We start from the raw sequence: 26,650 nt of genomic DNA, 5'->3' as shown, positions 1-26,650 counted from the left end.
CGAACCACGTTCGCATATAGGCGTCGACATGGAGCTTGGGGGCCTCCTACATTGGGCAATAGTCGGCTCAGCGCCGAAGCGGCACCAACGAGCCGAGGAACCAGGTTGGTAAAATGTTCCTCGAACTCCCACTTGCTATCCAAGACTAGGCCCAAGTATTTGATACCTAACTCAAAACCTAACCTAACTCAAAACCTTTTTTTTTTTTAACGTGGAGTAATGCATTTAGGCATTCCGCCTAGCCGGGGAACTAGGACGGATATGTCGGACTCGTGGCCAAGGGGCCAAATACCGACTAAACCCTCCACGGTATGCCCGTCTCGCAGCAATGGTGACGGTGAACACGGGATCGCAGAGCATTCCACCGCGAACACCGCCTGCTGCCGACAGCCGAGGCTGTCCCCTCCTTAGACCCGAAGGCCCTGGAGCCGAAGCTCCCCTCTCGAAGGTAGTATGCAGGGCGACACCACACACTGGTCCCTCATGACAACCTCCACGCCGGGAGGAGATGGAAAAAACCCCGGGTTCCACCCCCTCAGGTTGCCTTACGCGATTTTTTATAGAGGTGGTCATCCTCGTGACCTCCACGCCGGCGCTGGCCAGCAGTGGCAACAAAAACAGTTAGTTTCCGTTATTGTGGTCACATGAAGGCCTATGTTGGTTGCGTATGGTTAGTAATTCTATTCCTCACTAGATGGCAGTAGTAGTATGTTAATTCTGTGACTGGTTCTGTGCAACTACTACAAATATACACACCATCAGTACACACTTACGACGTTAACGATTATAAGAACTTTAATTGTTTGACTAACTTTCTCCAAAGAATGTAACAGTATTACTTAAGCATGTTTTTTCGTTAAATTAGGTGTTTACGTTTATTTTCAAACCAATAGATTTTAAGGCTACGGCGAAAATACACTGCTACTAGATTTTGGTCAAATTTTAGGTTTTGAAATTATAGCAGCAGCGTGGCAGTTTGCATACGAAAATTACAAAAATGTAAAAATATTTTATGTCATGTACAAAGTTCTCGCGCCGTCGTATGGGGGTGGTCGGTGTTCTTTATTAACTCTGTTTAGGGTGTTCAGTTATGCCGTTCATATTACAATGTATTTTTCGCGTTCACTGTGGCAACACCTTGTCACAGTTAAAATTCAAATATTTAAAAGCGGCCAAGTGCGAGTCGGACTCGCCCATGAAGGGTTCCGTATTTAGGCGATTTATGACGTATAAAAAAAACTACTTACTAGATCTCGTTCAAACCAATTTTCGGTGGAAGTTTACATGGTAATGTACATCATATATTTTTTTTAGTTTTATCATTCTCTTATTTTAGAAGTTACAGGGGGGGGGGGGACACATTTTACCACTTTGGAAGTGTCTCTCGCGCAAACTGTTCAGTTTAGAAAAAAATGATATTAGAAACCTCAATATCATTTTTGAAGACCTATCCATAGATACCCCACACGTATGGGTTTGATGAAAAAAAAATTTTTGAGTTTCAGTTCGAAGTATGGGGAACCCCAAAAAGTTATTGTTTTTTTCTATTTTTGTGTGAAAATCTTAATGCGGTAAACAGAATACATCTACTTACCAAGTTTCAACAGTATAGTTCTTATAGTTTCGGAGAAAAGTGGCTGTGACATACGGACGGACAGACAGACGGACAGACGGACAGACAGACAGACAGACAGACATGACGAATCTATAAGGGTTCCGTTTTTTGCCATTTGGCTACGGAACCCTAAAAACGGAACCCTTATAGGATAAGATAACTCGTGCGTCTGACTGTCCGTCTGTCACAGCACATTTTCTTCAAAACGACTGGACCAATTAAGTTGAAATTTGGTACACATATGTAAATTTGTGACCCAAAGACAGGCATGTAACGTAAACAAATGAATTTTAAACACATACATATTCAATGAAAGAGCTCATTTTGAGAATCTCAAATTTACTTATACTTTTTGAAATTTTCAAATAAAGTTATTTAAGAAAATTGACAAAAAATGACCATTTATGTTATGGTGGCACCACCTGGCGTGATAAAATGTCAATTTGCCTCCTCGTTCTGAACAACTGACAGGCCGATACCGTCCGGCGGACTGTTAATCAGTGGGCGTGTACAACATTTTTTATAAATCTACCTTTTTTACGTTACCTATTTTTGTTTATAAATGGTTTTTGATATTGATTTGTCTATTTTTACTATTTGTCAGAATACATTTTGTTATCTCCTAAACCAGTGCCTTTTAACCAAGCTTTTAACATACTTACAGTCATAAAAGGGCGCCTTAACGAAAGGAAATAATAAAAGGAGTTTCCACTTTTTAAGATATTATGTCTTATGAATGGGCAATATTACGCGAAAGTCTGCGTAGGGGGCGCCACTCCCACATAAGTCACGTGTCTAAGGGTCTACCGCAAACGAGAGAGTCGAAATTTTGTTATCTAACCACTCTATCACTCTTGCATATTCGAGCGATAAAGAGGCAGATAGCTGAGTTTCGATTTCGCGTTTCCCGGTAGACCCTTTGTAAACAAACCGCCTTGATGTATCAATGACATAATTTTTGATTGTGTGAAACTTATCAAAAACAGTTTAAGGTACAGTATGTATTAAGTTACTCTATGGTAGGTATACTTACGTCGATAGTGCTACACTCTGGCGGCAAAACATTGGAGCAATACTAGGCATAAGCAATAGTCACAGGGCGGACACGCCATACATCAAAAATCATTTTCGTTTATATTGTGTGTGCGGCACGTCTGTACACACGTCATTGTGTATGTACGTGTGGGTAAGGGTAAGTCGCTTTACTTAGAGGACGCCAGAAGCTCGCCAGATTCATGTCGCGGCCAGTCGCGGGGCGAGGTAATGCGAATCGGGGCGGGGCGGTGCGTGGCCCTTCTGTACGATAATGGGATTACTTATTCTGTGCTATAGTTGTTATGAAATGTGCCTCCGAACTCCACGGTGGACACAGAGTCAAACTGTTTGGTACTTAGATCATTTCAAAAAGAGAATATTTCACCATCCATGGGTCCATGATCGATGGATGGTCCATGGCCTCCTCGACTCGACGGACCATAGACACAGACCACTCAGTGACAGGTGACGTTGGCTGAAACAGGGCGGCTCGGGTGCGGAGATGCAAAACTATTTATAACAACTATTCGGAGGTACGTATATTTAGGCATAACACGGATATAATCACGCTTTGCGTGTTTTTATGAGTACCTACTATCATATTTTAGGCTACCTTAGTAATAGCATTATTAATTGATTTATTCTCTCATATATCTCCGCCTCAGCATCAAACATTAAACATTTGTTCAGCTAATAGGCCACAGGGAGGGGCACTTCTACATGTAAAATGTTTACCTACAAGCCTTAGACTCACTTACTTTGGAAATAAACGTTAAGGCTTTTATTAAAGATTCGTGTATTTCTATTGTTAACCGAATAACAGAGATGTCATTTATTAAATCAGGTGTTATTTGCTATCGTTAAACTTCCAGTATTCTCCTGAGAACCTCGTATATTATGTAGAGTGTAGAGAGGCGAAACAAGTACCGGGAGTTGAGGGACTGAACCTAAGTTAATATAATTACAAAACAATTAAACTAATAATAATATTTATATTGGCAGTTTGAATACACATCACGATGCAGGCGAACAAAGATAATCACGCTTGCAGACACGCGTGCACGCGCCAGGTATGCAAGCCGATCCATCCAATATTTATATTCGATATCGTTGATATGATTAGCGTAATTACCTACTACGTAAAATACTTATTCAGTTTATTGATTGCTGTTTCAGCCGGTGGAAGCTACACCAGCAGCTAAAAAGAAGGTAATTGCTAAGCATAATAGCTTCGTCGGTGGAGACGGATGCGTAACTCAGTGATGCGTGCACTAATTGTGCGTGCACAAAATGTTCATAAACAAATGTGCTGCACCTAACTTTTGTGGAATGCCACCTTTAGGCTCCTTCGTCTCTATGAGTAGTCAATCCTGATGAAAGAAAACTAGGAGTAACCTATTTATATTTTTTCGCAATAATTATTTTGCAGCCGTGCGACGTGTGTCCGCCATGCCAGGCGCCGTGCAACCCCGCCGCGCCGCCGGTGAGCCAAACAATACATTAGTAATAATATAGGTAACTTAGATTAACTAGCTAGTACCTACCATATAATTAGAATAGACAAGAACAAAAATGAAATGGAAGTGTGTGCGTAAATTGTCTATGTGAGATCAAAAATAGTGATGTCATGTTACAACATATTAATAATCTGTCGGTGTTTGATTGCTTTATTAACTACTTTTTAGGGTTCCGTAGCCAAATGGCAAAAAACGGAACCCTTATAGATTCGTCATGTCTGTCTGTCTGTCTGTCTGTCCGTCTGTCCGTCTGTCCGTCTGTCTGTCCGTCCGTATGTCACATCCACTATTCTCCGAAACTATAAGAACTATACTGTTGAAACTTGGTAAGTAGATGTATTCTGTAAACCGCATTAAGATTTTCACACAAAAATAGAAAAATAACAATAAATTTTTGGGGTTCCCCATACTTCGAACTGAAACTCAAAATTTTTTTTTTATCAAACCCATACGTGTGGGCTATCTATGGATAGGTCTTCAAAAATGATATTGAGGTTTCTAATATCATTTTTTTCTAAACTGAATAGTTTGCGCGAGAGACACTTCCAAAGTGGTAAAATGTGTGTCGCCCCCCCTGTAACTTCTAAAATAAGAGAATGATAAAACTAAAAAAAAATATATGATGTACATTACCATGTAAACTTCCACCGAAAATTGGTTTGAACGAGATCTAGTAAGTAGTTTTTTTTATATACGTCATAAATCGCCTAAATACGGAACCCTTCATGGGCGAGTCCGACTCGCACTTGGCCGCTTTTTTCAAATGTGTTATTTGCAACGTTAAAATTCTACGACATTATGACGTAGGTATAAATAACACTTGCACTGCGTGTGCTATCAAAATCGTTACAGACTTATCTTAGTCTAATTCTTACTGTGTTGGAAAGTGAAGTTTAAATTTACTGCTAAACATGTGCACCTTCAAAAGGGTATAACAATCGTTATTATTTGAAGTCGGTTATAATAGTAGTTTATGCAAACGAGACGTAGTCGAGTTTTGTAAAAAAAGACCCGAGAATTTTAAGAACCAATTATGAGCTGTTGCATACATTACTTTTTCTGACAGCTGCAGCAAAAAAAAAAAAAAAAAAGTTATTATTAAAAAAAAGAGTTATTATTTAAAAAAATTGAGTTATTATTTAAAAAAAAAAAGTTATTATTGTAAATGAAAACATACCAGTCTAGCAGTCATCTTATGAGCCTATAGACAAAGCATTCAAATGACATTGCTTTAGATATCACTGTCAGTCATTTAATTGACACATTTAAGTGCTGGAGTAGAAAAAGGTTAATAATGATGTCTTGTCTTGTGAAGAAATGATTACGTATAGGTCAAGCAGATCTTGTCAGTAGAAAAAGGCGGCAAATTTGACAAATGTAGGCGCGAAGGGATATCGCCCCATAGAAAATTTGAATTTCGCGCCTTTTTTTACTGACAAGGTTTGCTTGACTAGCTATAGCTATTAATATACCGACAAGTTATCGATACTGTCATCTGAACATTTTGTCAAGCCCTAGCGTAAAGTAACAGTTTGTTTTTACACAAAATATTTTTTCTACTCCAGCACTTAAATGTGTCAATTAAATGACTGACAGTGATATCTAAAGCAATGTCATTTGAATGCTTTGTCTATAGGCTCATAAGATGACTGCTAGCAGTCATCTTATGAGTATAATACAACTGCTTTATTTTTTTTTAAGATACAAGTTCCGATCATCTTGATTGAAAGAGTTATGTTTTCATTTACAATAATAACTCTTTTTTTTTTAAATAATAACTCTTTTTTTTTAATAATAACTCAATTTTTTTTAAATAATAACTCTTTTTTTTTAATAATAACTCTTTTTTTTTAATAATAACTCTTTTTTTTTTTTTTTTTTGCTGCAGCTGTCAGAAAAAGTAATGTATGCAACAGCTCATAATTGGTTCTTCAAATTCTCGGGTCTTTTTTTACAAAACTCGACTACGTCTCGTTTTGTAACTTCGACCCTTGAATTTTAAGAACCCTTATTATATCACTGTTGCATAAACTACTATTAAATTATTAAGTAATATGATAAAATATTAGCAGACAAGGGAAGAAAAACTTATAATTAACTGTATAAAACGGCTTCTTACACTTTTTACGCTGTTAATTTTACAAAATATCGTTATGAAAATTTCGCTCGGAATATCATAATTGCTCTGAAATTAGTATTTGCTAGGTTTATTTGGCCCCGTGACACTGCAATCCGGTACACTACAAGACACTATCTTCATTGTATTACGTTATCTAATAGTTTTCTTCCGAATTTGTGTATAATTTTCATATTGAAAATTACGGTGATACGCTCTTGGCCGTCCGCGGCCGTCGTCAAACTCAAAAATGGTCACGTTTTCTCATTTGTAGTCTGACTCTTTCGCACTCATGCGATGTTCATATACGTGATGGCTTCCCTTTCGCACACTTCAGCTGTCAAGCGCGAGCGCGAGAATTACAAGTCAGTGGTACCTACTAAAGTTATCAGTGCCCAATTTCGCCGTTACGTTACGTTACATTTTACGTTTGGAGAACCTAATATAAGCTTGAAATGTACCATACTTTTTTGGATTTATTAAAAAAATATGTTTGACAACACACATTTCTATCTGCGCTGTTTGACAAGACGTGGTTCTATTTGACAACACATATTTCTAACTACTATAATAGTTCTTAAAAACAAATACTTATCTCTCAAAGAAAACGCAAATAGGTACCTACTGTTTTGATACCTACACAAAAATACAATGACCTTCAATACGCCGCTCCCGGCACCGCGAGCGCCGACATAACGCTAGGGTTGTCGACGCTTCTTTCAAATACGAGTACCTACTGCTACTTAGATGTCTTAGGTAGATATCTAAATGTTCGGTGAAGGAATTTGATTCATGTGCTGGAGCGTATAACTTCTTATTTCTATTGCGTTCACAAAAATTAATTATATTTTACAACTGATGATATTGTGCTCTTTGTAAACTCTTCATAATGCGGTGTTAGCCGAATTAGGTACAGTCGAGTTCAAAGATATGTTTACAATTTTGCACTTTATTCTTTTGTAATGTGGTGAAAAGCTGTGCACCAAACAGATCTGGTAGGCTGTACATCCCATTCAGAAATCTGGTACCTACGGTCGAGTTCACAAACATCTTAACAAGCCAACTAAACGTCCCAAAATATGTATATTTACCCGACCTTAATGTCATCAGTGTTTTTAGTGTTTATTCACTATTCATTATTTTTTATTATAAAATAGTTCTTGTAATAATGAAACGGCCAAGTCACATATTTTGACTAAGGTGTAGAGTCTGTGAAGGTAGGGCTTGTAGAGTTAGAAGCTTGGCTCTACAAGAGATCTGATAACTTTTTGTCAGTGCGAGCCTTATGGTTTCGTCTTGGTAACATTTTACATGAAAATGTTTTTGGTGGGATTTCACATCTTTTTGTAAGTTGCTTATGACAATCTTCTGATTTAAAGGGTTGCGGGTGATTTACTATTAGAAATCATATTTTATATACAATCTGCTTTTTACTGATTCCCCATACAAATTTCAACCCCCTTTTTACCCTAACGCCTTTTTCCACCCTTTTATATCCTTCTCCATAATAATAACTATCTACATACCAAATTTCAAATCAATCGGTTTCGCGGTTATTGATTTCCCATACAAAATTCCACCTCCCTTTTCACCCCCTTAAGGGCTAATAATTTAAACTTTTTAAATTTTTTTGTTGTTTGTGGACTAATACTATCTCACATACCAAATTTCAGCTTCCTAGGACTTTAGGAAGTACCCTAGAGGTTTTGATGATTAATAGTGAGTGAGTGAGTTAGTGAGTCAGTGACGAAATCGGGGTTTTTTAGACATTAATAAAATCTTAAGCTATGCAATTGAAACATTTTATGCTTAATAAGTCCACTATTGACAGCATATCCCAAGAGTTTTGTTTATCTGGTATAATCCAAACCCAAGTTAAGAGGGTCCAAAAAAAGACGAAGCGCTTCGAGAAAAGGTACCTAGGTAGTGCCCTTACGCTTCGCTTTGCTCGTCTTGGCGGGCAGATTTGGTGGGCTGTACATCCCATTCAGAAATGTACAAGTTGTTGATTTTTGTACAAGCGGGTCAATGTACAAAAAGCATTTATTTTTATTTATCTATTTATTTCTATAACAATAATACATTGTGTTAGAAAACTAATTCTTTTATTAGCTTCTTCACCATTAAGCCTTATGTTTCAGACTCCCGCCGAGCGCGAGGCAGCGTCGCTGGCGGTGCGCCTGCAGCAGACTGAGGAGAGCTTCAAATCCAAGATCACTGAGGCAACAACTCTTAACTTTCTAACACAGAGAGTTTAACTGTCTAACACTCTTAACTATCTAATGCAGAACGAGGATAACTTAGGACGAGGTTGTGATTGATTTATTCTTGATCAGCCTCATTTGAGTCTATTCCTGATAATGAAACTACCTAATAGACAATTTATTTGGCAAATTTAAAACAACAATTTGGGTCTCTTTCAAAAAGCAGTTTTAAAAGTGTGCCGTTGTAGTGCGCTGTGCTGCGCGCCGAGGTGGTGAAGCGGAAGGAGGAGGCGGAGCGCGAGCGGAGCCTGCGCAGCGAGGCGGCGGCGCGGCTCAAGGAGCTCGAGGACAAGTTCGCGCTGCTCGGCGCGCGCGCCGTACACATGCTGGGGGTCAAGGAGCACGCGCTAGAACAGGTTTCATGGAGATTATTGCCTTTTTAGGGTTCCGTAGCCAAATGGCAAAAATGGAACCCTTATAGATTCGTCATGTCTGTCTGTCTGTCTGTCCGTCTGTCTGTCCGTCCGTATGTCACAGCCACTTTTCTCCGAAACTATAAGAACTATACTGTTGAAACTTGGTAAGTAGATGTATTCTGTGAACCGCATTAAGATTTTCACACAAAAATAGAAAAAAAAACAATAAATTTTTGGGGTTCCCCATACTTCGAACTGAAACTCAAAAATTTTTTTTACATCAAACCTATACGTGTGGGGTATCTATGGATAGGTCTTCAAAAATGATATTGAGGTTTCTAATATCATTTTTTTCTAAACTGAATAGTTTGCGCGAGAGACACTTCCAAAGTGGTAAAATGTGTGTCCCCCCCCCTGTAACTTCTAAAATAAGAGAATGATAAAACTAAAAAAAAATATATGATGTACATTACCATGTAAACTTCCACCGAAAATTGGTTTGAACGAGATCTAGTAAGTAGTTTTTTTTTTATACGTCTTAAATCGCCTAAATACGGAACCCTTCATGGGCGAGTCCGACTCGCACTTGGCCGCTTTTATCGTCTGTCATCGTGAAATTTCATATAAACAGTGATCTTTCTTAAAAAATCTAGTTTATATAAATCATGTGACAGGAGGTGGCAACGAACACGTTGAAGCAGTGCTACCGCGAGGCGCGAGAAGAGATTGATGAACTGCGCATGCTCCTCGCCGAACAGAACTTACAGGTCCAGGACTACCGCGCTAAGGTACCTACACCAACACCATCCACCAACACTAGGTACTAACTCACTATCGGGGGTCCTTATGTCCTGGCATTAAAGTGATGAAATGAAATAAAGTTATCAGTTGACCGCGTGGATAATGGCACCTCGATTGTCTTAGTCTTACACCCTTGTTGATAATACAGAGGCTATAGTGCTGGGTTAGCTTCATATAATGCCGACATTATTTTTGGTTGCCTGTGTACAATGGCTTGACGAGCCATCTATCGCAGCTTTAACTTTACCAATCCAACTAGTGGAATTTTTTCCCTGTAGCTTGAATACAAACAGAAACACTATTAGCCTTAGTTCCCACGTGGCTTATCTATCATTGTTTATCTGTATTGTGTTCAGTTCCAACGCGCGCAGCAGACCATCGAGGAGCAGAAGAGACAACTGTCGATACAGGATATGGACAACCAGCGCATCGCCGACCAGATCAACCTCGAAATCCAACGGATCAAGGTACAATCTGCAGATGTACCTCTAGATAAGGGCTCATTTAGACGGCGCGTGAACTTGTATACGATTTTAGTTACATTGCGGACCATTGAGGTTATATCAATTCAGCCGACCAATCAAATGACGCAATGTAATGAAACTCGCATGTGAGTTCTCGCACCGTCTAAGTAACGACGACTTTAGGTATTCTTGGCGTTCAAAGGGTTAAAGTACTACTTTTCTCTTAGGTTTAGTCTAGGATCTATTATTATTTGTCAGATTTCAAACTCTTAGTACCATCGTCCACATTGTTAACTACCATTTGTAATAAAGGTTCACCGATGGACAGTTAACAGTGTTGTTGTTTGTAGTTGTACTGCAGCATCGGCCTCTAAAATCAAATTTAATACCGCAAGGTTTCCATATAGTGTCGTCGAGCGGAGATCATCAATCATCATAGCATGTCATATAGGTTCTGGCTCGCGGTAACCTTATATGCAGGATGCAGGTTGAGCTAGAAAATCAGATGACGACTATGTATGTCGGAGCGAGACACCAGAAGAACGTATTGCAGCGTTACAGTTCATAGTTAGATGCCTGTATAAAGTCGATTAGCAATGGTTGGCTACGTATTATTTGCTTGTAACGGAATAATAAAGTTGCGTAGAGAGTAACGCCACCATCTATTGGCGTATTGAACTAAGATGACAGGTAGAAGGCTTTGGAACGTCAACGTATCTTGAGTGAACGTAGGCACGAGTTGGCATTCTTGTCGTTATGTTGGTAGACTGGTCAGGCATGTTTGCCAACTTGAATTGGAGGCGGGAGCAGTTGGCTCCGCCGCTGGGACTTGCTTCCTTTCTTCTTGATCAGACCGCGCTAGAGATCGGACGTTAGCCAAGCTCGTGCCTAATTCGCCACGTTCCTGAAGGCTTATACCTGAAGGATTACTCTGAAAGCTTATAGATTCTCACGTTCTTTAAACGTTTAGCTAAGTGTTTTATTCCAAGTGTTATTTTGATTTCTTATGTGCCATTAGAAGCTTACTTTTGTAAAATAAATAAACTATGTGTTGTTTTGAAAAGATGTGTCCCGCCGAGTTTGTTGCCGGGTTAAATCTTCTCGGGTCAGAGGTGTAGGGTTGGAACCGGTTTAGACTGGAATAAAGATTTGAACGTTTCATGTGATCTTTTTATTTTAAATCAAATCCTTTTGGATCCAAATAGTGATTGGTCGTTTTGATTATTTAGTACTGAAATATAGTAGGCACTAGTATGGTTAACGAGTCCGAATGTTTATTTCATGCGTTGGTAGCATACCTACTATTTTAGCTGTGAAGCAATACATAGACGTACCATGCCCACCACCCCACACAATAGTTCCGATTTTCCCGTTTTCGACATGTGTAGAGTCTGTGCGGAAAGAGAAGAGTCGTGGGATTTGAGGGCGCGCCAGTGCTATTTTACGGTTTTTGCTATGCTGACAACACTGGTCACGTGATTATAGTACGACACTAAAGGTCTTGATACTTGAATCCCTTTGTTCCGGTTTTTGGCCACGGTTTACTAAAGGGAGCCTGGTGGTGCTGTCGGCTCGTCAACTCAATCCTCTGAATTAGCGCAGGCACTAATTTTTCCTACCTTATTCATATTTTTTTTTAAACAAACTTTCGTTTTAATTGTCAGATATTAAAGTGACAGTGCGATTGACAAAACTACTAAAACTAGAACTATCTGGGATATAAAAATAGTGCATAAGTAGGTAGGCCTTATTGTGATATGTCCGGTTCTCTCATCTCACGATATTTTACTTCGTCGAAAAGTCACTGCTAAATATGAAGTATAATTTCGTAACTAACGAACAAATAAAGAAATATTTTATTGAAAAGTTTTATTCTTTGTAATCGAAGTCTAAATTATTCAATGTCACTTAATTCTGTTTTATCACACAATTATGTTTGAGCTAGCTTCAGAACCAGGGAGACTCATAGAACTATCTTCATCTGAATTGGATGTGCTTGAATCCGGCACGTAGATTACAAATTCTTGCATATTATAACCTACTTAGTGGTCTTTTATTTGAGATACCGTAAGTAATTTTACTCAATCCTGAAAAAAAAATTACATATAAATATGCATAAAATGGCAAGTATCAAGAATATTTGTCAGTTATTTTAAAGATCATGAATGACCTGCATAACTGCCTGCATATTTATGAAAATGAATATATTTTGAATGAATATACTTACCGATTATGTACCGGAGACAAGTTACTTAGGGGGCCTATTAAATATACAACATCAATACCCGTCAATAGCGGAAACACGTTCTCTACTTTTTGCAAGTCGATAGTCGGCTTTTAGCCGTTTTCTTCCCGCTGACAAAAGTGAACAATGTTAAATATAATTTTCCTTGTGGTTTTATTTACGGTTTTATCGTGTTTTGAAAATATTTTATATATAAAATCTGCGGTTTTTGTTAATAAAAATATACAATGACAGAAGTTTGTTTACTTTTTACAAGACAGGTGTCAAAGGTTTGATTACCATATAAAATTGAAAATGTTAGGTCCCGTTTCTGCCACGACTCTTCTCTTTCCGCACAGACTCTGTCCGACATCGGCAATAGTAGCCGTTTGGAGAATTGAAATGCTGAACACATACTGAAACCCATTCAGAATCCTTATCAAACACAGACCAATAACCGTATTATACAAATTCATGATTGCTTGTCGTTTTCAGCTGAAATTCCAAGAGAAGCTGTCGGAGCTATCCCCGCTGCCCGAGGTGCTGAAGCACACGCAGCGGCGGCTGATGGAGTCGCAGCAGAGCCAGGCCCTCGCCGAGCACAAGGCCGACAACCTCGCCAAGGAGCTCAGCACCGCCAGGGAGAAGGTACCTATTAGAGTTTACAGCTAATACAAGTGTCTGTCATTCTTATTTATAATATAAACAAATGTCATTTTGGGTTCGACTTCAGCATTCCCATGATTCTAATACATGTTATAGTTGCACATGCTTTTGCACACAATCTCGAGGCCGCCGCCCGAGAAGGGCCCAGAGAAAAACTACGAGGAGAAAATGGTCGCCCAGGCGCAGGCGCGCGCAGCCCAGCTGTCCGAGATGAATGCTGCGCTCAAGCAAGAGATCGAGCGGCTCAAGTGAGTGAGATAGACAGGTACGGAAGATGGTCGCCCAGGCGCAGCCGCGTGCAGCCCGGCTGTCCAAGACAAATGCTGCGCTCAAGCAGGAGATCGAGCGGCTCCAGTGAGTAAGACAGACAAGACAGGGACGGAAGATGGTCGCCCAGGCGCAGGCGTGCGCAACCCAGCTCGCGGAGACCAATGTCGCGCGCGCTGAAACAGGAGATGACCGGCTCCAGTGAGTAAGACAGACAGTAGACAGGGACAGAAGATAGTCGCCCAGGCGCAGGCATGCGTAGCCCGGCTCGCAGAGACAAATGCCATGTTCGAGAACATTTAACGACTCAAGTAAGTTACACAACCTTATTTTACAACGGGAAAAATTTGGTAGTTTGGTACTTCTTTATAGCCAAAACTTTGTCACTGACACATGTATTAAATATGCAGATTGAACGTGATTCGCATGGAGGAGACGGTGTTGCAGACGGACAAGCGGCTGCAGGAGAAGATGCACGAGTGCGCCTCGCTCGGCGGCGAGCTGGAGCGCGCCCGCGACCACGCCACCAGGGAGATCCTGCGGGCCAACCAGCGGGTGAGACACAACTGTCATAACCTCCTCATGGACTTCCCTGGCTCGTGTCGTACGGACCGAATCGCGGGAACCGTGTTGGGTTCTTGCTACTTCGGCTCATTTCTCCGAACTACGTTGCTTCGTGCCTCCCTAACACCCCTTAAACTGTTGTCCACCTCTTCAAACTCACTTCGGTGTCATAACGGTTAGAAGAATTAGTTGATTTGATGGCCGCGTACTATGATTAATGCGTGGAGGAATTTCCTACCGCAAACTCTTCGGTTTTGAAATAAAAGTGAGGTGTTCGCGAGAAATTACACCATGAGGTTCTGCAAGAAAGAAAGGATCGGCATTGTGAATGCATGATTTGGTAACGTCTTTTGTCTCGTATACAAGCGAATTCTCTAGAAGTTGTAAGTACTTATATGAATTTCTTTCTCATCATCTTCCTCGCGTTGTCCCGGCATTTTGCCACGGCTCATGGGAGCCTGGGGTTCGCTTGTACTAATCCCAGCTAATCCCAGTAATTGGCGTGGGCACTAGTTTTTACGAAAGCGACTGCCATCTGACCTTCCAACCCAGAGGGTAAACTAGGTCCGTTTTAGGGATTAGTCCGGTTTCCTCACGATGTTTTCCTTCACCGAAAAGCGACTGGTAAATATCAAATGATATTTCGTACATAAGTTCCGAAAAACTCATTGGTACGAGCCGGGGTTCGAACCCGCGACCTCCGGATTGCAAGTCGCACGCTCTTACCGCTAGGCCACCAGCGCTTATATGAATTTCTTTCTATATCTACGATAAGAGAACAGGTAAGTAGGTACTTCACTCCATGGGCCAAGCCTGCGGAATGGTTGTTTTCATTTATCTGAAGTTACTAACATTATGATCTTCCAGGCGGACACGGCGCGCGCCTGCCTGGAGACCACGGTCACGGAGATGGAGCGCAAGCTGGCCGCCGCCAACAAGGCGCTCGCCACCGCCGAGCTGGACCGCGACGAGGTACCGTCACCAACACTAACCTCTTGCAGGCGGACACGGCGCCTGCCCGGAGACCACGGTCACGGAGATGGAGCGCAAGCTGGCCGCCGCCAACAAGGCGCTCGCCACCGCCGAGCTGGACCGCGACGAGGTACCGTCACCAACACTAACCTCTTGCAGGCGGACACGGCGCCTGCCCGGAGACCACGGTCACGGAGATGGAGCGCAAGCTGGCCGCCGCCAACAAGGCGCTCGCCACCGCCGAGCTGGACCGCGACGAGGTACCGTCACCAACACTAACCTCTTGCAGGCGGACACGGCGCCTGCCCGGAGACCACGGTCACGGAGATGGAGCGCAAGCTGGCCGCCGCCAACAAGGCGCTCGCCACCGCCGAGCTGGACCGCGACGAGGTACCGTCACCAACACTAACCTCTTGCAGGCGGACACGGCGCCTGCCCGGAGACCACGGTCACGGAGATGGAGCGCAAGCTGGCCGCCGCCAACAAGGCGCTCGCCACCGCCGAGCTGGACCGCGACGATGTACCGTCACCAACACTAACCTCTTGCAGGCGGACACGGCGCCTGCCCGGAGACCACGGTCACGGAGATGGAGCGCAAGCTGGCCGCCGCCAACAAGGCGCTCGCCACCGCCGAGCTGGACCGCGACGAGGTACCGTCACCAACACTAACCTCTTGCAGGCGGACACGGCGCCTGCCCGGAGACCACGGTCACGGAGATGGAGCGCAAGCTGGCCGCCGCCAACAAGGCGCTCGCCACCGCCGAGCTGGACCGCGACGAGGTACCGTCACCAACACTAACCTCTTGCAGGCGGACACGGCGCCTGCCCGGAGACCACGGTTACGGAGATGGAGCGCAAGCTGGCCGCCGCCAACAAGGCGCTCGCCACCGCCGAGCTGGACCGCGACGAGGTACCGTCACCAACACTAACCTCTTGCAGGCGGACACGGCGCCTGCCCGGAGACCACGGTCACGGAGATGGAGCGCAAGCTGGCCGCCGCCAACAAGGCGCTCGCCACCGCCGAGCTGGACCGCGACGAGGTACCGTCATCATAAGCTATATCCTCGTCATAATATCAACCAAAATACGTCTCTAACGTTGGACAAAAACCTTCCCAAGGGTCTGTTCTAAAATCGAGATGTAGTAAGCTGCCCTCAAACAATGGTGTTTCAACTAAAATTTAGAATAACCTGATTTGTGTTTCATATTTCTTCTCGTTGTCTACAATCCTGCACTAAGTACAAGTTTCTGTTTGACCCAATGGTTAACTGGTAAAGAATGCCTTAAGGCATTAAGTCCGCCATTTGTATTTTTTTTTTATCGTGCAATAAAGTTTAAATAAACAAAAATAAAATATTTCGGGGATTTCGGAAACGGCTCTAGATAACGATTTCGATAAAATTTGCTATATGGGGGTTTTCGGGGGCGAAAAATCAACCCATCTTGATAATTGATAATTTTCTTACGAGTATAATATATGTATAAACAACCACCTAGCTAGACCGATGGGCGATTATTTTAAATGACAACATTTTCAACATGATTGGTCATTCTAATCAATTTTGATAATAATTATGACGCTTAATCCATTATAATACAGCAGCATCTGTCACATTCCAATAGCATTAATTAAATAACATCGTCATTGGCTGTATTAACAAGTGGATATGTCTAGTCTAGTGGGCAAAAGTTATGCCCCGAAAGTATCAAGGGACGGACTCCTCAGTCAGCGGAGCCAGTTAACAAGAATTTATAACTTCAGTAACTTCAGTAAAAATAGTCGTCGAGGGACAACAGTTCGTTCCGTCAACTTTCCGGATAACTGTGTCATAACATAAGTTTCTCCCTCGCCATCGCCGCACAAGTATGACAGTTGTTATGTGAATAAAATAAAGTCAAATAAATTGGTAAACACAAAAATAAGTAATGCAAAAGAATTGGTGAGCTAGTACCTTACCAATTCTTTTGCATTACTTATTGATTTAACTAGCTTATTTAAAACTAGTGCCATCGTGTAGAGGAGCCATACCTATTTCTTTTTCTATTTTTTTTCCTGGAGCTACAAAAATACATATTCGACAGGGTGGATTTATTATATCAACGGAGAAACACACCCAACATAGGCAACATAACTTGGCAGTGACAATGTCGTTATGTCGCCATACTTGACGATGCACTCGGCATAAAAACTTAACATGGTTTGACACTTTCTAGACAACTAAATTTATTTAACAATCTACTCGGATGTGTATTTTGAAACCGGTAATACTGTTCGCAGACCCAGAAGCGCATGCAGTGCCAGCTGGGTCGCCTGGAGGAGAGCCTCGAACAAGCGGAGCTGCGCGTGCTGGCGCTCGCGGCGCAGGCGGCGACGCTGCGGCGCGCAGCCGGCGACGGCGACGACGGCGATGACCAGCCGCACTGCGAGTGCAAGACCTTCTTCCAAGATGCGTGATACTACAGATGTGGGTCAGGCAGTGTCGGCGGCGCTGCGGGGCGCGGCCGGCGACGGCGACGACCAGCCGCACTGCAAGTGCAAGACCTTCTTCTAGGACCCGCGATACTTGAACACCCGAAGTTCAAAGACAGAGCTTTCTTTAAAACTATTGACACCATACTTCGTACGATGCCTATTTATTCCAATAGATTCACGAAAAGTTAGTTGTTGTGAATACTTTTGCATTTGTTAAATATAAATAAATAAATTGATAAAAATTGGTGTCTCGCATGTTTTTATTTCTCTTCAAGAGTGTCAAGACTGATTAAATCTAACCGTCGGCGGCCTATCGCCTAGTGGTAAATATCCGCTAGATCATAAAATGATTGTCACGTTCCGTGAAATGTGAAAATGATTGTCACGTTCCGTGATTCGACGCAGCCCCGAGTTGGCAAGAGTGGCAAGCGCCAACGAAGTGCACGGGCATTAGGTATACAGTATGTATTTATCTGATCGTGAAGCAAATAAATGTACTTGCCACACAAAATTGTTAAATCATAAATAAGATAACGGTAGAGTCCTACCTGAATTATATAACTTTATTTGGTCAAACTGTCAGTAAGAACCAGGAAAACTATTCTCATCCTTTTCTTTTGGGTGATAGTACTATGATAGTACTAGTGTAAGACAAAGTTTGTCTCTTTGTCTATGTTGGAAATGGGACAGTCCATTATGTATGGCTAATGCATGGCTAATGGCTAGCCTAAAATAAAATGTACAGAATACTCTTTTCACTCGTATAGACAATAATAGTGATACGCTTTGCCCCTGAACTACAGCTCACACAGCTCAGCACATAAAACTTCAAAACTGTCACAAGTTGTCATCTACACGTCCAGCGTCCATTCTTCTATCGTAAATTTTACGTAAATGTTCGATCTAATGTATTAGGTATTAAGTGTATCTAAATAGTCGATTTGGACCGATTCGTGTCTGAAGCGTGAGCCATGCTGAAGGGGTGGGCGCTGGTTGTGTTGTGCGCGTTGTGTGAGGTCACCGCGCGATATGCATTCTTCCGCTCGATAGGACGCGACGCATCTGCACGGCGCATCTTTGGCGGCACGGAGGTAAATATTATCAATATTATCATGTCAATAAAACTATACTATGAGGTCTGTTGCGGCTCCTACCAACGAAGGGGAAGCGGGGACCGTACACCACTAAACCAGTTGGCCCATCGGCCGCGCCCCCCGCCGTCTCTATAGACGCCTAGCGAGCCATTAGGCTCTGAGATACACGCTCATGTGCGCGTCACACTCGCAAATATATTTTTCATACAATGTAATCTTAAGTACCTCTGTGGAACCAGAATTAGAAGCTTTTTAAGTATCTGCGATTTTTATTTAATACTCAAGACATCCAAGCTTGACCATGGTGACCCATCGACGTGATTAATACGCAACGATTGCTTCTGCCCGAGTCGAACGGAATTTCTACGTGTGAAGAGAGCAAAGGTCACGACAGCTACAACGTGGCAGAAATTGGACATCCCGGCGTCAACGCAGCATTCTGAACTTACGACGCCTATCGGAGTGTACCTATCCACGACGCCAGTTGCACTGTACAGAGATATATTCGGAGATTTACGACGCCATTTTGGAAGCTGCAGACACCCTTACTTCAAGCCCGCCGCCGGTCAGAACTACGCCGCCGCCGCAGCCAAGGTTTAGCAAGGGAAGTGCACCATTCCTTCATATTTCCTATTTTTCTGCTCGTACTATCCTCCACCTACTTGACTATTTAGCTTTGCCGTCTTCACCCTTCGCCGTGCTTAAGTTTAATTGTATGCCATTTTATTGCACTAGTGACGTAAACATTTTTTAGCACGTATCCTCATTTAATAGCTAGTGTCAGTGAAATAATCTGATCGCTGCTTTATAGCCAAACTTAAAACCTATAGTCTTTCACGACAATTTAAGAACTTAAAACTATTAAAGAACAGAACGCTTATTTGAGTGACATTCTTATTAGTTAATTTCTTCAACTTAATTTAAACAGTCCGTTATTTCATAAAGCATACTCCCACTTTGTGCTATATAGAATACTGTCTAGCGATTTTACTAATTACGCACAGTTAAATCTCAACGCAAAAAATTCCATTGCATTCCATAGTAACACAAGTGTTCACCGTGTTACAGATAAGAACCGGTCGCATCGCTCCCGGCAACAGCCACTACTCAGCTGCAGCTGCGGTGCGTTTTCCGCTGACTCCTGCATTCCGCATAGCACTGTTGCCGACCGAGCCAACCACTGTGACTGTGAACATAGGCCGGAAAAATTTACGTATTTATTCCAATATTTTATTTTTGATTTCTCATTTCCTCATTCGCTGTTTTTAATTGAAATCGGATCTTTTTCATATAATGGCTACGTTGATTCCTACTAGAACGTCCATTAAGGGGCGTATTACTAAATTTAAAAATTACATTGTGGAATTGAATGCTCAGGAAAATATTTCCTCGAAAGATGTAGACGAACTTTCGTTGAAGTTGGATCGTTTTCGTAATATGTTCACACAATTCGACCAGATCCAAACTCAAATAGAAATTGCGACTACATCTGATATGCAGTCCGAAATTGACATAAGAGAAGAGATGGAAAATGATTTTATTTCTCTTATTGCAACGGCGCAGAAAATTATTGATAAGATAGCCGAAAGATCTGATTTCGCCAGCGTAAAGTCTGAAGTTCAAAGTAACTGTGGTCATGACAATGTATGCAACGGTTTAAATTTTCGTTTGCCTGTGATTAAAATCGCTAGTTTCGATGGTTCGTATTTTAAGTGGCTCGAATTTAGAGACACATTTGATTCACTCATTCACAGTTCCGACCACATCAAGCCGATTCACAAATTTCACTATCTAAATTCTTATTTGGACGGTGAAGCGGCTCAGGTGATAAGTAATTTAGAAGTGTCGGACAATAATTACGCTGAGGCATGGCGTCTACTCTGCGAGAGATATGACAACAAAAAACAGCTGATTAGCAACCATTTAAACTCATTGTTTAACTTACAACAGATTGGTCGCGAATCGGCAAAGTCCTTGCGCTATTTAGTGGATCATGTGTCCAAAAACCTACGGGCTTTAAATACGTTGGGCCAGCCCACTGATAAGTGGGACACGCTTCTTATACATATGGTCGCGAATAAACTTGATAGTAATATGAGTTTAAAATGGGAGGAATTTAAAAGTAATTCATTTTCAAATGATGATATGCCGTCATTGGCCGATTTTAATCGCTTTTTAAAGGGACGTGCGGATGTTTTGGAATCGGTTCAGCGTAATAAATCTGATAAGCCTATCACTAATAATAATAATAAACGCGAACCTATTGCCTCGCCTCATAATAAACGCGAGAAGTCTAGCACCAAATGTTTTGCGGTTTCAGCCACTCCTGCTGCTTCGGCCTCGACCTCTCCTCCTGCCTGTGTGTTCTGCAGCGGCGAGCACCGGATTTACGATTGCTCGTCATTCCTGTCCCTGCCAGTTGAAGACCGGATCTCCGGAGCGTCAAGGTTACGCCTTTGTCTCAACTGTTTGCGGAAGGGGCACACTTCTCATCGCTGCAGAGTAGCTCCGTGTCACACTTGTAAGAAGCGCCATAATACTTTGTTGCATAGGGAGACTCCTCAGGTTGCCGCTGCGCCCGTAGATGCGCCTCCGCCGCGTTCGGAGCCCGAGCTCGGGCTGTCGTCGAATGTGACCGTGTCGCGCTCAAATCAAATACTCTTGCCTACCGCGTACATAGACATATATAGCCCGGCTATTAATGATTATGTAACAGCGCGCGCGTTTTTAGATTGCGGAAGCATGCCTTCTATTGTTACAAGCAGTTTTAAACAGAAATTGCAACTCGCACCGCTGCCCAGTAATTCCAAGCTTTTCGGATTGTCCGACGTTCCTATATCTAGTAATCCGGAGCGCTGCTTTGTGCAAATTCGGTCTAAACATGATAAAAAATCTAAATTCGATATCGCATGTTTAGCGCTGCCTGTAATTAATAGCACTTTGCCACTAGAGTATGTCGATGTGTCGAGCGTCCAGTGGCCACGTAATAAAACGCTCGCTGATCCTAATTTTAATCAGCCCGGACCTGTAGATATTTTACTTGGCGGTGACGTTTTTTGGAGTCTGGTTGAAGGCCAGCAAATTGATATAGGGCACGATTCGCTTGTTTTGCGCAAATCGAAACTAGGTTGGTTAGTGGTCAGTAAGTACAATGCATTTTCAATGTTGAACGATAAGTCGTTCAATTCCTCTTTACAATGCAATCACTTGTACACCAGTGATAATCTCGACGACTCGCTTACCAAATTCTGGCAGCTGGAGCAGGTGCCCCAACCTAGTCAACCGTTTACCGATTTAGAGGCGGAATGTGAGCAACACTTTGTCACTCACACTTATCGTGACGATAACGGTAGGTTTCACGTGCGTTTGCCATTAGTTACGGAACCCGATTGTTTAGGGGATTCGTATCGATATGCTAAAAAACGGTTCTTTGCATTAGAGAAACGATTCAAACGCAACCCTGATTTGAAAACAGCTTACCAGCAATTTATAAATGAATATGCCGAATTAGGCCATCTCTCTGTGTCCGATTCTGACATTCCGGATCCTTCTTTTTTTGTGTCACATCATTCTGTGCAAAAGCCCTCCAGCGAATCTACAAAATTAAGGGTCGTTTTCAATGGCAGTGCCCCCACTACGTCTGGCTATTCTATAAACGACCTACAGATGGTTGGGCCGACGATCCAAGATTCGTTGTTTAACATTCTTCTGAGGTTTCGTACTTACAAATATGTTTTAACTGGGGATGTCGCTAAGATGTATCGGCAGGTCCTGGTTCAGGAATGCGACCGCGATTTACAATTAATCCTTTGGCGCTCCAATGAGAACGAGCCTTTAAAAACTTTAAGGCTTAACACGGTCACTTACGGATTTTCAAGTGCTAGTTTTTTGAGTACACGCTGTTTGTGGCAGTTGGGCGAGGAATGTGCAGATGAAAAAATTAAGACCATCATTCAAAATGATTTTTTAGTTGACGATTTATTAACGGGATCAGACACAGAGGAGGAATTGCGTTATATTAAAGAGTCGGTTGAGCGTGCGCTGGCAGCTGGTTGTTTTCCCTTGCGCAAATATCGCTCAAATTTATCGTCAATTTTGCACGACTCACAAAACGCCAGTGAAAATAAAGGTAGCTTGATCATTAGCTCGTCGTCGCACACGCTAGGAGTAGGCTGGGACTCTGAGGCAGATGTCATTCATTTTCCTACTCAATACTCTGCCAAGGACGGCCACCCTACGAAACGTTCAATTTTATCGGACTCGTGTAAAATATTTGATCCCCTAGGCCTCTTGTGTTTGCTGACGATTATACCTAAAGTTTTAATTCAAAAATTATGGATTGAAAAAATCGACTGGGATGTTCCCGTGCCGAGTTACATAAACGAGTCTTGGCAGGACTTTGTTAACGGGTTAGCGTCTTTAACTTCGCTCCAAATACCTCGTAATGTACTTTGCGACTCGCCGACGCATATCGAGATGCACGTCTTTTGTGATGCAAGCTCAGTTGCATACGCGGCCTGTATTTATTTAAAGTCCACTAATGAGAGGGGCGATGTTGTAGTCAGGTTGCTGTGCGCCAAGGCCAAGGTCGCGCCGGTCCAGGCTACGACTATTCCGCGATTGGAATTATGCGCTTGCCTTCTAGGCGCGCAGCTCGCGTCAGCTGTTTCTAAGACGTTGCGCTGCCAGATTGCGCAGAAATTTTATTGGACTGACTCGTCAATTGTAATCGCATGGCTTAAAACTAATCAAACCAAATTAAAAACGTTTGTTGCCAATCGCGTGGCTCATATTTTAGAACTCACCGATGGCAGTGAGTTTCGTCACGTTCCAACCGCGTTAAATCCGGCTGACTACCCATCTAGAGGGGTCGAAGCGCGTCGCTTACCTGATTTGCACATGTGGTGGACCGGGCCATCTTTCTTATACGAGCCACAAAATAACTGGCCTCAGTTTTCCGCAAACTCGGAACTCGATTTACCCGAGCTAAAGGTTAACGTCGCGATTACTGACGACTCGCAAAAAACCAATGTTATTGATTTCGATCGATATTCGAAACTTACACATTTACAACGTGCGGTAGCTTATATGCTTAGGTTTGCGCATAACTGCCGCCCTTCATCCAATAAAACTACGGGTGTGCTACAACCTGAGGAGCTCGAGGTTTCGTTTAAAAAACTGGTCGCTTTGTCACAACAGGCTAGTTTCCCCCTTGAATTGAATTTGTTGCGTGACAAGCAACCTCTAGGCCCTAAAAGCCCTATTTTATCATTGAACCCATTTTACGATGAAGACGACAAGCTTCTCAGAGTTGGTGGACGTCTGTCCTCGTCGTTTTATCCATTTGACAAACGTCACCCAATGTTGTTACACTCTAAACATAGATTGACTAGATTGCTGTTTCAACAGGAACACATCCGTCTCCTGCACGCTCCTCCTCAGCTGCTTCTAGCCGCCGTTCGCGAGACGGTATGGCCCGTATCGGGGCGCACGCTTGCGCGTACCGTATCGCAGCAATGCGTGACCTGTCGCCGCGCAGCTGGCAACACTTCTGCTCCTTTGATGGGCGCTCTGCCTTCTCAGCGCGTAACGCCTGATTTCCCTTTCATTAGTGTCGGCGTAGACTTCGCTGGGCCCTTTATGACTACAGACAGGCATGGCAGAGGTTGCAAAATAACAAAGTGCTATTTAGCTATATTTGTTTGTTTCCGGTACAAATGTTTGCATTTAGAGGCAGTAAGCACGCTGTCGACGGATTCTTTCATTCTTTCGCTGCGACGTTTTATCTCTCGCAGAGGGCGACCTCGCGAGATCTTCTGCGATAATGGACGTAATTTTGTAGGAGCGGCCAAGGAAATTAGCGATTATCTTTCTTCAAACTCAGACTCGGTTTGCAATTTTGCAGCAAATGAGGGAATACAATTTAAATTCCAACCGGCATATGCTCCTCACTTTGGTGGTTTGTGGGAAGCAGGAGTCAAATCGGCAAAATTTCACCTCAATCGTATATTAGGTAACGCTCATTTAACCTATGAAGAATTGGCAACTCTCTTTAGTCAGGTAGAATCTATCCTTAACAGTCGTCCTTTATGTCCTTTGTCGTCCTCACCAAACGATTTCCAACCCTTAACCCCAGGTCACTTCATCATCGGCCGCGCGCTCACTTCGTTGCCGTCGCCCCACCTCGCGGATATAAATCCAAACCGTTTAGATAGGTTTCAGAGGCTCGAGGCATTAAGACAGCACTTCTGGCGGCGCTGGCAATTGGAATACGTCTGCGAGCTCCAACAACGGACGAAGTGGCGTGTTCCAGGACGAGATCTTCAACTGGGTGACCTGGTCCTCATCAAGGAAGAGAATACTCCTCCCCTACACTGGCGGCTTGGACGAATCGCCAAATTGTTTCCTGGCGCCGACGGGATTTCGCGAGTGGCCGAAGTTGCCACAGTAACGGGCACTTATAAACGAGGTGTGAAGTACCTCTGCCCACTGCTGGACGACACTCATGAAGCCTTGAAGGCTGACGCCTCCAAGGGCCCCCAGGATGTTGCGGCTCCTACCAACGAAGGGGAAGCGGGGACCGTACACCACTAAACCAGTTGGCCCATCGGCCGCGCCCCCCGCCGTCTCTATAGACGCCTAGCGAGCCATTAGGCTCTGAGATACACGCTCATGTGCGCGTCACACTCGCAAATATATTTTTCATACAATGTAATCTTAAGTACCTCTGTGGAACCAGAATTAGAAGCTTTTTAAGTATCTGCGATTTTTATTTAATACTCAAGACATCCAAGCTTGACCAAGGTCAGTGTGGAAAAGACCGGTATATACCTAAAATTTTTGGTTGGGAAGACCGTTACTTTTCAAGGTAGAGTCGTAGTATTCTATAGAGTCTATTGACTGATTAATTGCAACTTCATCGTCAGTCATGGACGGTATTAATGAAAGCGCTATTTTCAAGTTAAACTCGCCCATTTTGAAATTTTTATTAGACGGTGGATTTGAACTTGTATAGGTTTTGTGACAAAAATCCTCTATTTGCTTATACAAACTCCTAATATGTTCACAAAAACTCTGAATATCCAATAAGCTTTGACCAGACAGTTTTTTCTTATCGATTTCTACTGGATTTGTTCACAAATTATCAGATAGTTAGAATATATTAAAAATGCCTCTTCTAACTTTGCATTAAGGACTTCAGACGTCCTTCTATCATAACTAAGCTTAACTAAGTATTCTTTAATGGTTTTTAAATCACCAAATAACTCTTGCAATTTACTTATCATATCAAATTGTCTTATTTATATTAACATTAAAAAATCTTACGATCATGAAAATATAAAACAAAAATTAAGTATGCAGACAATCCTTGCTGAGAAATAAAGAAAACTTACTCGTAGGTACGCTCTAATTACCGTTCATGCCGATTTTTACACTAATTTCACTTCACATTACCGAATTTTACCGAATACGCGCACTTCACTTTCACTCTGGAATCGCCGTAATGTCCTGGTGCTGGTGCTGGATACTGGGTCACTCGTTCGTCTTGTTCGCTGAATAAGAAACACCTCGAGCAGGTCCACATTGATGGCAGTGAGTGTGTGTCTCGCGAAGATCTCGATTGAAAGAGCGGCGAAGGTTGTATTGCACGATCAAATCTCTTAACCATTTGTCGTGGCACTTCTTGTATATCTTATAGCAAGCGTAGAGTACTCCGATGGCCAATAGTGAGCAAATCACTATCATGACAATGCTGATCGACGATAAATGATTTTTCATCTCGTGCAGATGAGCGTCGTTGGCGGATTTCCCCGCAGCGTTTCGGTTGATGAAAATATCTTCTTTTTCTACTCTTGAATTGCACATTGTTCGATTTTATAAAAGAACCCGAATGATGTATGAGTGTGTCGGCTATTGTCCGATTAATGTAATTTCGGAACCGCGGCGGCGCGCGAACCCGACACCTCACGTGGCAGGATCGCCATGTGGTGCGGGAAGTTGGAGGAGCAATTAAACAAGTGAATGCTGATTAAAGACTAAAGTTTTATTTAATAAACACGTAATTTATAGCTACAAAAACAGCAAGCTTGCATTATTACTTACTTATGAACTAACTTCTTATAATAGGGCAAGAACTCTCGTATTTGTATACGCATGTATACGTACCTATTTCACTCAGACACAGTCAGAAACGCAGAGATACGCTCCTTTCGACCTTCTGT

General features: G+C 42.6%; 2 protein-coding genes across 2 annotated transcripts; both read left to right on the top strand.

Annotated features, from left to right (window-relative positions):
- Positions 1-3,115: 3,115 nt before the first annotated feature.
- LOC134661546 (tropomyosin alpha-3 chain-like) lies at positions 3,116-17,463 on the top strand. The gene is made up of 13 exons (XM_063517677.1): positions 3,116-3,183; positions 3,653-3,720; positions 3,827-3,859; positions 4,080-4,133; positions 8,425-8,505; positions 8,736-8,903; positions 9,578-9,691; positions 10,061-10,171; positions 12,888-13,040; positions 13,155-13,306; positions 13,736-13,880; positions 14,757-14,861; positions 17,140-17,463. Exons 2-13 carry the CDS (start codon positions 3,670-3,672, stop codon positions 17,314-17,316), a joined length of 1,344 nt encoding a protein of 447 aa, XP_063373747.1. The 5' UTR covers positions 3,116-3,183; positions 3,653-3,669; the 3' UTR covers positions 17,317-17,463.
- Positions 17,464-23,442: 5,979 nt separating this feature from the next.
- LOC134661004 (uncharacterized) lies at positions 23,443-25,109 on the top strand. Its single transcript, XM_063516900.1, has one exon. The coding sequence runs from the start codon at positions 23,517-23,519 to the stop codon at positions 25,020-25,022; it is 1,506 nt and encodes a 501-aa protein (XP_063372970.1). The 5' UTR covers positions 23,443-23,516; the 3' UTR covers positions 25,023-25,109.
- The last annotated feature ends 1,541 nt before the right edge of the window (positions 25,110-26,650 follow it).

The sequence above is a fragment of the Cydia amplana genome, chromosome Z (genome assembly GCF_948474715.1).
Source record: "Cydia amplana chromosome Z, ilCydAmpl1.1, whole genome shotgun sequence".
Taxonomy (NCBI): Eukaryota; Metazoa; Arthropoda; class Insecta; order Lepidoptera; family Tortricidae; genus Cydia; species Cydia amplana.
This window is presented reverse-complemented; position numbering and strand designations above follow the sequence as displayed.